This window comes from Mytilus trossulus, chromosome 1 (genome assembly GCF_036588685.1).
Source record: "Mytilus trossulus isolate FHL-02 chromosome 1, PNRI_Mtr1.1.1.hap1, whole genome shotgun sequence".
NCBI classification, from domain to species: domain Eukaryota; kingdom Metazoa; phylum Mollusca; class Bivalvia; order Mytilida; family Mytilidae; genus Mytilus; species Mytilus trossulus.
The window spans coordinates 49,748,167-49,766,639 of NC_086373.1; the positions used below are offsets into that span (position 1 = coordinate 49,748,167).

The 18,473-nt window shown below is 30.8% G+C and overlaps 2 protein-coding genes across 8 annotated transcripts in view; one reads left to right on the top strand and one right to left on the bottom strand.

Annotated features, from left to right (window-relative positions):
- Positions 1-8,910, top strand: part of LOC134723820 (plexin-B1-like) — a 32,597-nt gene extending 23,687 nt beyond the window's left edge. The window contains exons 17-22 of the mRNA XM_063587395.1: positions 316-399; positions 1,208-1,362; positions 2,853-3,000; positions 4,037-4,168; positions 6,988-7,071; positions 7,695-8,910. Coding sequence (XP_063443465.1) covers positions 316-399; positions 1,208-1,362; positions 2,853-3,000; positions 4,037-4,168; positions 6,988-7,071; positions 7,695-7,799 — 708 coding nt within the window. The 3' untranslated portion in view covers positions 7,800-8,910. The remainder of the gene's footprint in view (positions 1-315; positions 400-1,207; positions 1,363-2,852; positions 3,001-4,036; positions 4,169-6,987; positions 7,072-7,694) is intronic.
- Positions 8,911-14,261: 5,351 nt separating this feature from the next.
- LOC134726436 (plexin-A1-like) overlaps positions 14,262-18,473 on the bottom strand; it is a 201,346-nt gene continuing 197,134 nt past the window's right edge. For all 7 annotated transcript variants that reach the window (XM_063590864.1, XM_063590856.1, XM_063590885.1 and 4 more), the window contains 2 exons: positions 18,110-18,190; positions 14,262-17,647 (listed from right to left, as the gene is read on the bottom strand). In XM_063590864.1, coding sequence (XP_063446934.1) covers positions 17,555-17,647; positions 18,110-18,190 — 174 coding nt within the window. In that variant the 3' untranslated portion in view covers positions 14,262-17,554. The remainder of the gene's footprint in view (positions 17,648-18,109; positions 18,191-18,473) is intronic.

Consider the following 18,473-nt stretch of genomic DNA (forward strand, 5'->3'; position numbering starts at 1 on the left):
CATTGATATTGTAAACTAATCACATACCATGCAATTATACGAAACACAGACAACACTATAGAAAAACGACGATACGATTAAAAAACAAAAACTCAAAACATTTAACAGAAAATTATGTAGTGGGCAACACGGTTGCTTAAAATAACCGGGGCAGGATTCAGAATAAAAAAGGGTAAGTAGGTCCTGGTCCCCTTTAACTATCAATTGCGGTGGTTGTGGAATGCAACCACAATATTTTCTCATCTGCCTTGAAACTTTTGTCTATTTTATCTGTACAAAGCGTATATATGTCATTACAAATAATGAATTTTCTAGTCAAACGTAAACGTACCAGCTGGACATTCTAATACAGATGCAGACTTTGGTGACATCTTTCTAAATAGATTATTTCTTACAAAGGTAATTACAGCGTTAACTATTCAAATACTTTTCAGTTTTGTGTTTTAACCGGATCCATAATAAACTATGATATAGTTTAAAATCTATTAACTAGTTAAAATTATGTGTGTTTGCATTCATAATTCATATTTTTCTGGGGAATATCGTGTTCCTTTTAATTTTTAACTTAGCCTTAGAATATGGTTTGAATTAAGAAAGTAATATCTCAATAAGTTGAATGTGTGGGTTTGTCAGAAGAAAAGTGAAAAGGGGAAGTTTATCTAACGAAACTTCATCTTTAATTTTGGACAATCCATTATAACAGAAACATCATCTTCTTTAGAAAGTGTCCCTTCAATAACATGGTTGATCGAAGCTTGTCAACTGGATGGTGCATGTTGAGCGTCATGATTTCTTCCCATGGCAGGGTCAAACTCAAATAATCCAAACGATTGAAAACTTAACCAATACCTTATAAGCATGTTTATAGTCGCCGTCAGCTGAAATTCGTAGCGGTTATCAAATAAAATAATCTTAACTATCAACCACGTTCACTCGAGATATAGTAATTATTTTAGGATTAAAATGTAATAGGATTATTACAGTGCGATCACTTAAAAGGTAGGTGAGTAGTGGTTTTTCTTTTCGCGATTTATGAATGGAATGAGAAAAACTATATCTCGAGAGAACGCGGTTGATAGTTAAGATTATTTTTACCGATAACCGCTACGAATTTCAGCTGACGGCGACTATAAGTTAAAGCAAATGACCATAGATAATTGCAAAATATGGCTCTTTTTTTTTTTAAGAAAAATGTTTTTTGTTTTAGATGCTACTTTCGGAATGCATTGATACTACTTTTGAGAGTTTAATAGATCCACAATCATTATCAATACCAATTCGATATTTCATCAGTATATTGGATAAACTTGGAAAAACTTATGGAGTAGAACAAGACGTTCTGCAGTCATGGAAAAACGAATGGTGAGTGAGTGGCTTTTTATCATAGGTATTCAATATTTCGATCGTAAGTGTACTTTTAAGGGCATACGATACAGTTTTGATCCTGTATTTACAGTTTGATGAAAATATTCATATAGGCTATTTTTGGCCTGATTAAATCAAATATGTAATAAAAAAAATACCTTCATGTGCTACTTTTTGAGTTATATGAGGTCAAAATTTTATATTTGCTCAAAATTCGGATTTGTGGCCGTATGTACCTTCTCGAATGAAAGCCATAACTTTTTTGTTTAAATAGATAAACACAAATTGTTTTTTGTTAAATAATTTGTAATTTCTGTATTTTATAAGCATCCTAAATATTTATGCATTTTTTTAATTAAAAAATAACTCATATTTATCAAATGGTCATGAATTGAGAAAAAAACGTAATTTTTTGCTGTATATTTATCAAAATTAAAAAAATTACACTATTTACAGTTTTATAAAAATTTGGTCCACATAATCTCCCTGCAAAATGAAACAAAATGTCGTTTTAAAAAAATAGGGGTCATGCACTCGTTTTCAAATTAAATCAGTTTGAACGATAAAAATCAGTTGAAAAATCACTCTTTTCCCGATATGTCATAGTTTGACGTCGCGAAAATAACATTTTACGTTAGCAACGTCATTACCTCCCCTGTAACTGTATCGTATGCCCTTAAAAGTTTATTACTCATCTAGTCATTAGAAAAAAATGTTTGCATTTTTGTAGTTATTTTATTTTTCTGCTTTATATCTATGTAAAGATTTATGTCTTCTGACATTTTTCTTTTTTCATGTTTATTGCTATTCCTTATCTTATTAGTTACATAGTGCGCTAGTGACCTAATACGATATATATATGGGGTCAGTAAATTCCATATGGGGTGAGAGCGAAGCTTGAATCCCTATATGGAATTTAATGACCCCATATATATCGTATAAGGTCACTAGCACACTATGTAACAAATTTATCTTACCGACTATCTTAACATGTGATGATTAGATTAGTCAGGGGCCTATAGGTGATCAGGTCTTCAATACTGTTAGTATTATGAACCAGCTTCCATTGGTCTATTAAAAACTTAATACCAACAATAACAACTTGTTATTAAATGTGATGTATATAATTAATTTCAATCGTTTACTATCCATTTATTTGTCTGTTGAAACCTTTAATATTTTTTTCTCACTGCCGTGTTGTTTGTATTTATATAAAGGGACACAATTTCACTACTAACCTAATATGGAACAGTAATAACCTAATATGGAATATACAGGGTCTCCACGAGGCTGCTCTTAACCTATCATATTCTTAGAAATGCATAGGAGGTAAGACAATATTCAATATGCGTTACCAAATTATTTCATGACGTCAAAAATCTGTTTTGTGTAATATTTGGACAAAATTATATCTGAACTTATAACATGGCTGTATATTTAAACAGCTTTCTCGACATGTTTTCGTAATCATACATTATTTTGCTTAGCTATGCAACACGAGTTTGGGCTCCACTGATTGGTAAACCAGATATATTGTTTGATGTTAGTGTGCCTGCTTATGTTGGACCATGCATGGACATTCTGAGACAAGTCTTTGTTGAAAGTTTTACCCAAACAGCCCACAAAGTGAATAAGGTTAGAGAAAATATTAACTTATAAACCATCAGTATTTTGAAGACATTTGATATATAGAATGTCCGGAGATGAATAGAAGGGGGAGATATAAAAGTAAAATCTAGAGGGTCTTGTATCTTTTCAGTGACATTGTTAAAACAAGTAATTCACATTGTTAAACATGTTATGATGATTTTTTGGGGAAAACATTATTTTTATTTCAAATCGTTTGATAACAACGTGCTATTCATTTATTGATCAATGCACTGCAAGGTTGCTCCGTGAATAACTTTAGAGCAATTATTTTTATAAAATAAAAAGTCCGGAAAATGATCTGAACTTTTCAAAGATGGTATTTCGAATATCATGAGATGTCTTATCATGTGGGTTTGTATTTTTGTTTTTGTTGCTTATATAAGAAACACTCGTGAAAATATATTTTTTTGTGGGTGGGGATATGGTATTTTGGGGAATGATAGTTTTAAGTCAATATGATAAACAAGTTTCATTGACTCCAAATGATTTTTTGAATATTGCATAGACATTGCTCAACTGTTTCATATCCTTTAGTTGTTGGTGGGTTTTTTTTAGTAGCTGGCTTATTACTGGGTATCCTCATCTCCTTTGATTATAATAGATAAAACTTGAATGATAAAGGAGAGTGAAACGCGTCCTTGTAAAAAAATATTATCGTGCATATACACTTATTGTTTGGTCTAAATAAAAAAAAACTAGAACAAGCATTAAAAAACATACATGCATAGCCAAAACAAAAAGATAAAATTGTAAATAAAATTCCAGCGAAAGAAAACCATAAGAGAAATCGTAGTCAGGATGAATGTAAGTAGTAAACACCAATTTTAAAACATACAATGTTAATAAATGTAAGAGTTATAGTTGATTACTGCTGACTTTGTACGAACAACGGCCATTACTTTTTTATGCTGACGAAAATAGTGATTTTGATAGACCATATATTTGTATGCAATGGTATTGGCCAAGGTATACTAGTAGTTATCATGATTAATTGTATTTCTTTTGCATGGAAATTTGACAGGAATCACCACCGCAGAAGTTATTGTTTCATAAAGATATACCAAGATACAGAAAGCTTATTGGTCCTTTTTTCATCCGCTTGGAACCAGTGACAGATAAAGAATTCGCGAGTAAAATGGACGAAATCTCTGATGTTAGTAGTAACTTTTTTTTATAGTTAAATTGCATTGGTGAATTTGAATGAAAGCTTATACAGGCTAGGAATATGAATCAACAACACAAACAACCAAACAACACCTATATGTTTATATGAGATGAAAACGTCATCTTCATCAATAGACAGGTTCTTTGACATGTGTCAATCTCAATGTAAATCTGCGCCCTTTTCAAAGCTTCTTGGTTGATCGCCGTTAGATTGGTTGTGTTCGTAAATCAATATAAAGTATTTTGTGGATTTAATTCCTTTGTGTCATGTCTGGGTTTGTTTGGGATTGTTTATGTGGATTGTTGGGAGGTTATTGGTGGTTTTTTGTTATGGTTGCATTAATTTCTTCTCCCTTTTCAAAGATAAACCATTAAAATCCAAATCTTCAAAAGTCAATCATTGATAAGGTTCCTTTTTTTTACTTTATACATATTTTATTTGAAAAAAATCATGTACAGGCATACACATATAAATACAGTGTTAACATATTACAAAAGGATTCGGAAACAAGGTTTCCCTTATATTAATCCGTCTCCCTGTAGAAAAAAGATAAAGGGAAATAACTGCACCTAAAAAGTTGTTTTTTTTTCATCAGATCTTTCCTATATATATATGTGCCGGCGGCGGAGTGTGTTTACAGGACATTGTCGAGTGTCTCACCCAATTACGATCTTTATTATGCACGAACGACGCTATTAGCCAAAACGCTTCGAATCTACCAAAAATTGTTGCACTTGTTTAAACACGAGTACATTTTCCTCTTGATTAAGGTTATTGCAGCCAAATAGGAGTGTTTCTATATTGTATGGGAAGGGAATTTTTTTTATCGTACGTTTTCGGACAAGGGAGTAATTATTACACTCGAGGAGAAAATGCTTACTGCTCTCGATTCTACCACAGGTACAGTTTTTACTTTCTACAAGATTTCTCTTAAATAAATGTTTGTTTAGATTGCTACAATCCATCCGAAGTCTGGCATGAAGTATTTGTCCTTTCCTGTCTCCATAAAAATAATAATTTGGCATTTTTCTTACATTTTGATTAAGGTAACTTTTAAGTGTAAACTTAGATGGACTTAGTCTGATATCGTCCGGAATAGCATTCCAGGATCGAATAACTGAGGGGAGAAAAGATTTCTGGTAAAATGCAGTTCTACACTTTATATGTTGCGTGTCATTCGTTCGTCGTGTGTCATAATTATGAATATTAAACAATTGCTGAGGGATAATGTCGCTTAAATAATCGGGGGTCTTATTGTGAAACATTTCATGAAATTTTATAATTTTGTGTTTTTTACGTCTTTCTGATAGTAACTCCCATCCCGTTTCGTCGTATAATTTATTTATGGACGATAACTTAGGACCACCAGTAACTATCCTAGCCGCTTCAAGTTGCATATTTTCTAGTTTGTCACTTAAATAGTCTGGAATGTTGTCCCAAATGATATCTGTATATTCAAATAAAGGTCGGATAAAACTTAAATATATAGTTTGTAAATACTTTCTTTTCAATTTGAATTTCAAGGCACGAAATAAATTTAATCTAGGTGTTATCTTTTCAATTATTTTATTGACATGAGAATGCCATGAACCATCCTCATGAAAAATTAAACCAAGGTGTTTATGGCTTTCTACTTCTGAAATCATATCATCATTCATATAAAGAGGTGGATGATGGGGTTTAACTGATTTCTTGGAAACTGTCATAGCTTCAGTCTTTTTTGCATTAAAATTTACAAGCCATTGGACTGACCAATTGTTGATAGTCTCTATATCAGAATTAAGTTTGCTCGCTGCTGCATATTCATCTTCAACTACTATGAAAAGGGAAGTATCGTCAGCATATAGTTTTATATTACAGTCTATGTCGTTTAAAATGTCATTTATATATACTAAAAAAAGTAAGGGGCCTAATATTGATCCTTGAGGGACGCCAGCATTTACACCAAAAGTATCAGAGGATTGACCTGAAATAACAACTTTTTGTTTTCGATTTGATAAATAGCTCATAAACCACTTTAATAGGTTTCCTCTTATTCCAAAATTTTTAAGTTTATAAATAAGACTTTTTCTTACTTCAATCTTCTAAAGACTGTACATCGGCGTTCAACTAACATTCTAAAGGAGTAGGTTCAGTAAGACCCCTTTTTGGCCCCAAAATATAGCAGTTTTAGAAAATTGTGAAAATGTAATCTTTTAGCTATATTTAGCTATAAAATGCTTCTGCTACATAAATATGAGCTGTTTTTGACAATACTATGCACAAATATTGCGTTCTAGCATCATTAAGTAATGCTAAATTACTGAAATCTTCAAACTTACAGCATTTTGGTTAATTTTTGGACGGTTTCCGTCTAAAATGAAAGTGGCAGCATTATTGTTCATTCATAATATTGAAATGTAAGGTGTATTTAATGATAATACAAAACATATATAAAGGTTGACGATGAACACTGATGCGGCCACTTTCATTCTTGGCAAAAACATCTGAAAAGTGACGTTTTTCGGCAAACTTGATAGATTTTTCATATTAAGCTTGAATCAGAGCGTTTTTAATGACTCAATCAGTTAAAATCTTACACATAAATTTATCAAATCAATTGAAATAGACACTTAAGTGTTTAAAAAGTGTCCAAAAACTTTCGTTACATGAACCTGAAATTTGAGGCCAAAATCGGCCCAAACCGGACCTACTCCTTTATGTAACAGTGTATATCACTGGTCGATAATCAATAATACTGTTGTTTAATAATAATACTTTTGGATCCATTCGATGTTATATACTAGTAATCTAAACATCAATTTCAGAAACAGAAATCAGAACTGAGGTTCAGTCGACAGTCAGCCCTTCAACAGCTGTATAATCTATACATTGGAAAATACAAGAGTCAAGTGAGTGATTCCATTGCAAGGTTATGATCGAAAACCTTTAAAATACTGATAAAATGATTACATTGCCAAGCCAATCATTCGTGTAATGGTCCGTTTACAATAATGTACAATGTATTGCATGTCTGATAGTCGAATTAATTTCATTTCTAGAGGGGAATTGACAAATAGAATTCTTCTTCAAGAATAAAACATTTGGCAAACAAAATTAGTATCCGTATCAAATAGTGGTATGTAAAGATAATCAGCTTTTTAAACTGCAGAAAAATATAAAAGGCCATTTTTGCCCTCTTCATTGATAATATTTTTAACGTTTTTGATTCATTGATAATTGGAATGAAAATTATTGTACAAATTAGATAGAAGGTTGATTTAAAAAATATATACATATGTTGGTAGAATGACACATGAAACTTGGATCATATTGTCAGTAAATATAAACGTTTAAATCTGCATTTTATAAAATAGTATAATTGTTTTGACTCATACATGTTACACGTGTATAGATTCTGTAAAATCTTAGCGACAGTTTTCAAAATTAATCACATAAAAAAATGTTTCTTGACTGTATTGTTTGATATGAGTTAGTTTTGTACATAGCAGTTATTTTCTCTGACCCTTTTCAGATTATGAATGATTTGGAGGAAATGGAAGACGCTACAAACCATCAACTCGCAAGTAAACTTGAAGAAATCATAAAGTTGACGGAGGAATCATCTACCACTTGTTAAACTGTGTACTTTTCATAGCAAGCATACTGTGAATAATTTAACACTTTTTTCTTTTTTTTTAATACAGGTACTATGAATATATGAATTGTAACACAGAAACTGAAAATGAACTATTTTTTCACATGATAGAAGTTTCAAAAGAGTATTTCAGATAAAACTATTTATTTTAGATATGTTCATGTCAATGAAAAATTCTTTTCGATTAATTTCTTAATTAAGATTTGTACAAAAATTAATTTCTCATTATTAACTTTATAATTTAAAACACATGCACTTACGAAAAGAGAGTAACAGGAATATCATGAACTGAATAATAAAACTTGCCAAATACTTCTAGCTACTAATCTTGGAAACAGCATTTTTAACTCATTGCGATTCTCCTCCTTTCTGGTAATTTAATTGATTATAAAATTGTTGTCCATTGACTCAATTACGAGTAGTATGCATTGATTCCATGGTAATTTTTTCAATTAAAATTTAATATAAGTGGGCCATATGGATAACCGCTGTTATATATTTTTTTTCAGTTTTAATAAAAATGACTTTGTTATTATATCTTATCAATTAATATAAATATTAATAAAAACATCAAACAAAGCTCATCTTTAATTTAAATAACCAAATTGATTTGGCAATGAATAAAATGTACATCTTCATTCAGATTTCCACATAATCAAGTGCATACAAGAATATATTAATGTGCACTCACAGTCTTTAAGACAGAACATGCATTGACACAACAAGTGAAAAAGATACTATCACATCACATGTAAAGTGTTCATTGATTCAATTACTTGGTTGAAACTTCGAAATTTCCATATCCGACATACATATAGTTTTAAAATACCACCTCATAAGTGAAATGTGTACGAAATGTAATGTTTGTGTTTTGTGTGATAAATAATTCATGATAAACTAAATCATTTATTTTCATTACAAAGGAGTAGGTCCAGTAAGGGCCGATTTTGGCCTCAAATTTCAGGTTCAACTTACGAAAGATTTTGGACACTTTTTAAACACTTGAGTGTCTATTTCAATTGATTCGATTGGTTTTATTGAAAGATTTTAACTGATTTAGTCATTAAAAAACTCCGAATCAAGCTTATATATGAAAAATGCCAAAAAAACGTCACTTTTCAGGTGGTTGGTTTTTGTCAAAAATGAAAGTGACCGCATCCGTGTTCATCCTCAACCTTTATATATTTTATGTATTATCGTCAAATACAACTTACATTTCAATATTATGAATGAACACGAATGTGGCCACTTTCATTTTGGACGGAAACCATCTAAAATTTAACTAAAATGCTAAAATTGTGACGGTTTCAGTAATTAAGCATGACTTAATGATGCTAGTAACCGATATATGTGCATTGTTTTGTCAAAAACAGCCCATATTTATGTAGCAGAATCATTATATTTTCCAATAAAAAGCTAAAAGATTACATTTTTACAATTTTGTAAAACTGTTAAAATTTGGGGCCAAAAAGGGGTCTTACTGAACCTACTCCTTTTATTAATGACCTTTAGTAGTTGTTACTGTACATGGTACAAAAATCATTCCAAAAAATCAATACATGTTGGCCCCAGGTGCTTTTTTAAAATGTAGATATCTTTGAAAAAGCTCCTACTTATCTCCCTTTGGTGCAAAAATGCAATTTTTTGGCATTAAAATTGAAATATCTTTTTTAACTCATTGGTGACCTATATTTTTTATTGTTGTTTTCGAATAACTGTCCACAAACTAAATGATTGTAAAATTTAAGCAATTTTTGTAATTTAGTTCTTTTTTTATTTCGATATTACCGCTATTTCTCCTTTTAGTTCAACAGAAAAAATGGACATTAACAAATATGTATGCTTCTTTCGAGGGCAGATTGTGAGTGTAAATTATTATTTTTTTTTTCATGTTTCTACTAAGTATAAGATAAATATCATTTATAGAAAAATATAGAGAAATCCTATATTAAATAAAAAAAAATTGATTCAGACCCGCGAGCCCCCTTAAGTATAAAAAATATTAGGTTTTTTCCTGCAATCAGTTAACTATTGTACAAATAACAGGTACAAAAATAAGTTTTTGCTTTATTTGTACATGTACAAATAACGACTCCTGTTACCCCCTTCAATGTTGACCCACGGTTATGTGAATATTACTTTTTGCATACCATGGGCCAGTTGATTTTAGGGTCCTCTTGGCGGTCCGCGTTTAAGGAGGCTCGCGGGTGTAAGATTTTCCGAAAAAAATTAAACTTTAATTTTTCATTACAAATTTTATTTATTACCTTTACTGTACATTATTGTAGTTTACAGTTTATTTCTATCTATAATAATATTCAAGATAATAACCAAAAAAGTCAAAATTTTCTTAAAACTACCAATTCAGGGCCAGAAACCTAACAATTGTTGCCCGATTGGTCTGAAAATTTCAGGGCAGATAGATCTTGACCTGATAAACAATTAAACCCATGTCAGGTTTCCTCTAAAAAAAATGCATTTTAATCCTATGTTCTATTCTTAGCCATGGCAGCCATCTTGGTTGGTTTGCCGGGTCATCAGACACATTTTATAAACTAGATACCCCAATAGTTTGGTTCAATTTGGCCCAGCAGTTTCAGAGGAGAAGATTTTTGTAAAAGATTACTAAGATTTACGAAAAATGGTTAAACATTGACTATAAAGGGCAATAACTCCTTAAGGGGTCAACTGACCATTTTGGTCATGTTGACTTATTTGTAAATCTTACTTTGCTAACCATTATGCTTTTTAGTTTATCTCTATCTATAATAATATTCAAGATAATAGCCAAAAACAGCAAAATTTCCTAAAAATTACCAATTCAGGGGCAGCATCTAACAAGGGGTTGTCCAATTCATCTTGAAATTTCAGGGCAGATAGATCTTGACCTGATAAACAATTTTACTCCTGTCAGGTTTGCTATAAACACTTTGGTTTTTGAGATATAAGCCAAAAACTGCATTTTACCACTATGTTCTATTTTTAGACACGGTGGCCATCTTGAATGGTTGGACGGGTCACCGGACACATTTTTTTAAACTAGATACCCCAATGATGATTGTGGCCAAGTTTTGTGTGATTTGGCCCGGTAGTTTCATAGGAGAAGATTTTTGTAAAAGTTAATGATGACGGACGACGACGACGGACACCAGACGCCAAGTGATGAGAAAAGCTTACTGGGCCCTTCAGAGTGAAACCTGTATCTAAAAACCCTTACAATAAGTTTGTTTTCTCTTTTTGTCATAATTCCATAAGATGTACCAACTCATAGAAATTGACTTGTCCAAACATGGAAGACATCAAGTTACAAGTAATAAAGATTCAGAAACAATTTGGAATTTTCTTGTTTCATAGATAAAAAAAATTGTCCATTTGGATATCAATGACGAGAATGCATAAAAACTGATGAATAGGATAACCTTGTCTTTCAATTGGACCAGACTATTATATTTTTTTACATAGATGGTAAAGCGTATTTTGGTACAACATGTCTGCAATGTTTATGCTAATTTTTATTAAAAATGATTTTTTGGCAAACTAGGCGGTACTATGAAAAGCGGCATAACTCTTTGTCCTTATTCGGGAGAAACGCAAATACCAAGTTATTCCTTCCCCTGATCATGTTATATGATCTCAGAAGGCGCTTCAGTTGCAGTTATAAGTGGCAGAAAAATTTTGGAACTAAAAATTATACCCACCATCCCTCCCTGGATAGCTAATTCGGATTTTTCATTATTTTTTAACCAATTTAAATTTAAATATTTTAATTTTGTTTAATAATGGGTATTGAGTATTCATGTTTTATTTGGTTAAACAATATGTCAGTGTTTATATGCGAATGTAACACCATCTCTGTTGGGCGAATGTAACCCCATCTTTGATGGGATGGGTCAATAAGGTTTTGTTATTATAACCTTATATGTTGTTTATAAATATGATTTATTGATTTAATTATACATGTTTTCATTGTGTTGCTTCTTCGTCATTTTAATAATAAATGAGTTTTCAATTCTTAAATATTTGTTTGTTTGTCATTATTTCATCCCATCAAACTGAGCAAGCCTGTGTTGACAAAAATTTATTAAAAGTTTTCATGCTTGAACATCATTATTCACCAAGTTTCCTGAAATTGACACTAGAAGCTCTAAAGAGCCTGTGTCGCTCACCTTGGTCTTTGTGAATATTAAACAAAGGAAGCAGATGGATTCATGACAAAATTGTGTTTTGGTGATGGTGATGTGTTTGTACATCTTAGGCAATATAGGAAAGGTATACTGACATAAGTAATCTCTAAACACATTGACTCAAAATGGAGCTTTCGTTAGTAAAAGCCATATTAACTATGTTAATTATGTGTATTGGTATATCAACTATATTTTTATGTTTGTACATCTTACTTTACTGAACATTCTTGCTGCTTACAATTATCTTCATCTATAATGAACTTGGCCCAGTAATTTCAGTGGAAAATAATATTAAAAATTAATTTTTTTTTAGAAAATTGTTAAAAATTGACTATAAAGGACAATAACTCCTTGAGGGGTCAGTTGACCATTTCGGTCATGTTGACTTATTTGTAAATCTTACTTTGCTGAACATTAATGCTGTTTACAGTTTATCTCTATCTATAATAATATTCAAGATAATAACCAAAAACAGTAAAATTTCCTTAAAATTACCAATTCAGGGGCAGCAGTCCAACAAAAGGTTGTCCGATTCATCTGAAAATTTCAGGGCAGATACCTCTTAACCTGGTCAACAATTTTACTGCATGTCAGATTTGCTCTAAATGCTTTGGTTTTTGAGTTATAAGCCAAAAACTGCATTTCACCCCTATGTTCTATTTTTAGCTGTGGGGGCCATCTTGTTTGGTTGGCCGGGTCACTAGACACATTTTTTCAACTAGATACCCCAATGATGATTGTGGCCAAGTTTGGTTTGATTTGGCCCAGTAGTTTCAGAGGAGAAGATTTTATTAACAGATTACTAAGATTTACGAAAAATGGTTAAAAATTTACTAAAAATGGCAATAACTCCTAAAGGGGTCAACTGACCATCTCGGTGATGATGACTTATTTGTAGATCTTACTTTGCTGAACATTATTGCTGTTTACAGTTTATCTCTATCTATAATAATATTCAAGATAATAACCTAAAACAGTAAAATTTCCTTTATATAACCAATTTAGGGGCAGCAACCCAACAAGGGGTTGTCCGATTCATCTGAAAATTTCAGGGCAGATAGATTTTTACCTAATAAACAATTTTACACCATGTCAGATTTGCACTAAATGCTTTGGTTTTTGAGATATAAGCCAAAAACTGCATTTTACCCCTATGTTGCATTTTTAGCTGTGGCGGCCATCTTGGTTGGTTGGCCGGGTCACCGGACACATTTTTTAAACTAGATACCCCAATGATGATTGTGGTCAAGTTTGGTTTGATTTGGCCCAGTAGTTTCAGAGGAGAAGATTTTTGTAACAGATTACTAAGATTTACGAAAAATGGTTAAACATTGACTAAAAAGGGCAATAACTCCTAAAGGGGTCAACTGACCATCTCGGTGATGATGACTTATTTGTAGATCCTACTTTGCTGCACATTATTGCTGTGTACAGTTTATCTCTATCTATAATAATATTCAAGATAATAACCTAAAACAGTAAAATTTCCTTTAAATTACCAATTTAGGGGCAGCAACCCAACAGGGGGTTGTCCGATTCATCTGAAAATTTCAGGGCAGATAGATCTTAACCTAATAAACAATTTTACTCCTGTCAGGTTTGCTATAAACACTTTGGTTTTTGAGATATAAGCCAAAAACTGCATTTTACCACTATGTTCTATTTTTAGACACGGTGGCCATCTTGAATGGTTGGACGGGTCACCGGACACATCTTTTAAACTAGATACCCCAATGATGATTGTGGCCAAGTTTGGTTAAATTAGGCCCAGTAGTTTCAGAGGAGAAGATTTTTGTAAAAGCTAACGCCGGACGACAACGACGACGACGGACGCCAAGTGATGAGAAAAGCTCTTTGGGCCTTTGGGCCAGGTGAGCTAAAAAATGATTTAGACCCGCGAGCCCCCTTGAATTGACATGTTGATGTGGTTTCTCATTTCTTGTTTTTTTATATTAATTATACTGTTTGTTTTCCTGATTGAATGGTTTTACACTTGTCATTTTAGGTCTTGCTAGGATTATCATTTTGCTTCACTTCTTCCTGCACCTTCAAAGCCAAAAAATAAAATAGCTTTCCAAGACATCATCGTTATTTCGATTACCTAGGGGTTAGATGAGTCAATTACTAATGACAATTGCATGATCACTCTTAGCCTCCTGATATACGGACATACTGTTGAGAAATAAAGCAAATCTGATTACCTCAAATGGAGCTCCAAAATTGTACAATTCTCTTTAAAATAAAAATATCAACCACCAAATCAAAAAATATATTTTATTAGTAGCAGATAAAGCTGGAAGCAGAGTGATTAGTCAACAAATGAACAAATATATACTATATATTAAATATCCAATATAAAATTCAATAACAAGTAAAAATATATCACTAAACATGAATGGTTTAAATGAGATTACTATTAATATCAAACATGAAATAACAACAATGCAATATTATATTTTGTAGAAATACTGAGGATATTTTTCCATGTTAAAGCTCAATACTAGGAACTTGTTAGTTTGTGAATTTGTACAAAGTTTATTGAGAAATTTATGGAACATCACAAAATCAGAATGGGCCTTTGTGATTGCTATTTTAACATTAAACATTAGCTTAAGTGGCCATACATATAACAACAATGAAATGATTATATACTTTAAAACTAAAATTAATGAATCCTTTGAATGTACATGCTGACATAGGCTTGCCTGCTTTACTGATCATGATTAGCATTATGATGAAAGTCTTTTTAAGATAAAGGGTTAAATACAAGAATCAAATAAACTACAATAACATTTTATCAATGATCTATGAAAGTAAGGTTACGGCCTGTTGAACCTAGACAAATCAAATACCCAACATGGTAGACCTACATTTTATAGTATCTGGTAAATAGTCTTTACCACACAAACTTAAAATTGACAAATCAACCACGAAAACGAGTCAGTTGAAACAAACAAATGCTTGATCACATCCATAAAATGAGGTCAAGGTCAAGTGAACCCTGTGAGATAGACATTTAGACCTTGCAATGATCTATATAAGGAATATAGCTATTGTATTACTCATTATAAATGAGAAAATCATGTGATAAAAAAATATTTTTCAGGAAGTCGCTGAACTATGAAAATGAAGTCAAAGACTTCTAAAAAAGAAGATATCTGTACAAAATATATAAAATCTGATATACAAGACCTTCATACAAATTGAAAATGCAGCTGCTGGCAACACATGTCTTTGACTTTTATTGCAGGCAAGACAATAATTAGTTTTCTCCATGAGAAAGTGGACATATTTGCACTATTATAAAGATATTAATGGTAATAAAGGAATGTGAATTATCAAACATTTTTAACATAATCAAAAGGCACATTATATATCACAGCTTGTTTAAAATATATATATGAGTGTAATTCAATATTTAGTATGAACTTCTGACCTTGAGCATAATATGGGCACCGGAATAAAAAAACATGTGTTCATGAATAACATTTTTGAATACCAATACTTATTTACTCAATTCTATTTTTCACAAAAAAAAACCCAAAGCCCTGTAAAGCTCTTTAGATTAAAATACCTGCTACAAAGAAAACCAGGAGTCTAACACTAGTAAAAGTGAAGTTAATTTATCAAGAGGCATATATATAGTCTTTACAAGCACAATTCTTTAAATTTTCAAAGTTAAAGTTCTGTATATAACAGGAAAGGTTTTAATGTATCCTACACTCTGCCTTCTGATACACTGTTTCCCTTGATTGACTTCTCATACACTGTTTTCCATGCTCGCCTTTTTATACACTACACTGTTTCCTTTATTATGAACTTTTATCAGTATTTTAGCTTCAGTTGTTGCTGATAGACAATTATGTATTTTAGCTTGTTATTACTCTTGGGCAAAATGCAGGCTTTGTTTTATCACAAAACACTTAGTTATGTTTCAGCAAAAATCACTGTCAAACTAATTAACATTTATATATCCTACCACTCCCAATAACTCTTATTACTATTTTCATTCAAACAGTTCTCATGTGTTAAAAAATAATTGTTACTTCGTTTGATTCAGATAACTTTAAACTAAAGAGTGTTTTTAAGTGATCACAAATATAATTACAGTTCTCTTTTGTTAAACTTTATTGGTAAATAAACACTTATTAAAAAAAAAAATGAATGGTAGAATTTTAATACGGTGTTTTTTGTTTTCTATAAATTATTGCTGATGACCTTAACTTGACCTCTAGATAACTTTTGATTTTTTTGCAACATATGGTGGTTGTCCTATTTATGGATATTCTAAATACCTACCCATTTCTACACTAAAACATGTAATAATGATAAATCAACATAAAAAGTAAAATCAAATTCATTTTTCTAGTTGGTATTAATTTTTGGGGAATGAAATCACATTTAAAATGTAGCTTCTCACCATGAGCATTATATGGTCTCTTTAAATTGTTGTCTTTTTTTATTAAAAATTTACAAGCCAATTATTAACTGACATTTTGAATTACAACTTTGAATAAACAAATTTAATCAACCAATTTTACGTTTCATTTAAAATAGTATGTGCAAAAAAAGAAAACCCTGTGAAACTTTTAAAATTAAAGCACTTGATATAAAGAAAGACATGTGTCTAGAACTTATAAATGTGAAGTAATCTTTTAAGAACAAATAGTCTTTGAAAGAACAATACCTAATATCTTTAAAACAAAACATATAATTTTTAGTACCATAACATACAACAGATAATAAAATGTATCTAAAAATGAAAGATGATTTATGAATAAAAATTACAACAGGATACTGATATAACGATGGAATAATAATAATAAACATTATGGTCTTAAAGGCAAGACATAAAACATATATAACAAACAAAAAACTATAACAAAAATGTTTAACAGTCTTTAACTGTGAAAGCTATTAAAGTTGCAAATAGTAATGTGATCTTTAAAAAAAAAATAAACATGTCATAACAACATAGGAAATTATAAAAAAAACTCAATTGCTTTACACTTGCATAAGTTGTATACCTTATCACTTATTATTACTCTTTATTTACAACTTTTGAAAAAAGAGCTGTTGGAATTCCAATTTAATATCATAAAGGACACTGAATCGTTACAACTAGCCTAAATATACTATTATCATGATATTATATGCAGCTCAAGGTTTTCTACTTACTTCCTGTTTTTATTTGTTTCAACTTTCAATGTAAAATAAAGATACTTTTTATAACTTTAGTTTTACTAAATTGACCATTATGTTAAAGTTTCTTTCCTTTCCCTTTGTCAGGAGTATCTGATGATTGTATGTGCTACCATCTTCAAATTGATGAATAAAACAAAAGTGTGTACTGACTAAATCTACACCAAAACTAACACTTTATCACAACATAGCTTAAATCTTAATATTTTTCTTTTATACAAAATATAAAGGATTTCAAAATTCTATTTTGATTTTTTCTGCCAAAACATTTAGGAGCAATTATACCAAAATGACAGTTTTGATTGGTTGTTATGTGAATAATGACTTATAATCCTGAAAACTAGTCAATGTTTATGGTTCTTCCATCAGATCTATGACCTCTTCCAACTTATTACCAAAGGCAAGATCCTTAGTCTCATCTTTTTCTTGGAAATCTTCTATGATCTAAAAAGTAATATTACTTATATTATTACAAAAAAACTGGGTTTCAGTCAAATGCATAAAAAGAGGCATTTACAAAATATCACATGACCATGTATACTCATCACAATATATTGATACTGCTGGCATTTCCCCCAAAAAGCTCACACTTATCAACTTTTGACTTTCTGATATTGTATTTAGTCAGTTTTAAAAAGCACTAAAATGATCCCCTGTCACAATTGCTTAAAAAAGGAAGAGAAACTTTGTTTTTATGGTGACCTAAACTGAGTAAAGACTTGAAGTAAAATTATGTGTTCCCTATGGTGTTTTTTTTATAAAAGGTATTTTGCAATAAACTAAACGTTCAAAAATCAGAGACACATAGATGTACCACTTCCTCAAGGCCTCAAAAAGTGATAAATAATTATTGTTTTAAATGTTAGTTATCCAATAGAAAAACTTTTAATTATTGACTGATCTTACCTCATCTTTGTATTTAGCTATAAATTTGTACAGCTGATGTAATGTGGCCTGTCGACTGAACTTCATTTCTTTCGTCTGTTCCTATAATTATAGATAAATCTTCTAATTAATGATTCCATATACTGCTAAAAAGATGATTAAAACAGTTTTCAGTTCTATAAAATTTGGCATGCTTACTATAATAAAATATAATAAAGCGTTTAAAAAGAGATTTGATCTAACATCTATTCTGTCTTTCTAGTTGATTTTTTTTCAGCTTTTTTGTTTTGTTTCAAAGTGAACTATACTTTAGGGATCCATTATAACACCAGCATATTTGTAGAAGTACCACTGTTTACCAGGTTTGTTTTATTTTAAATTTTGG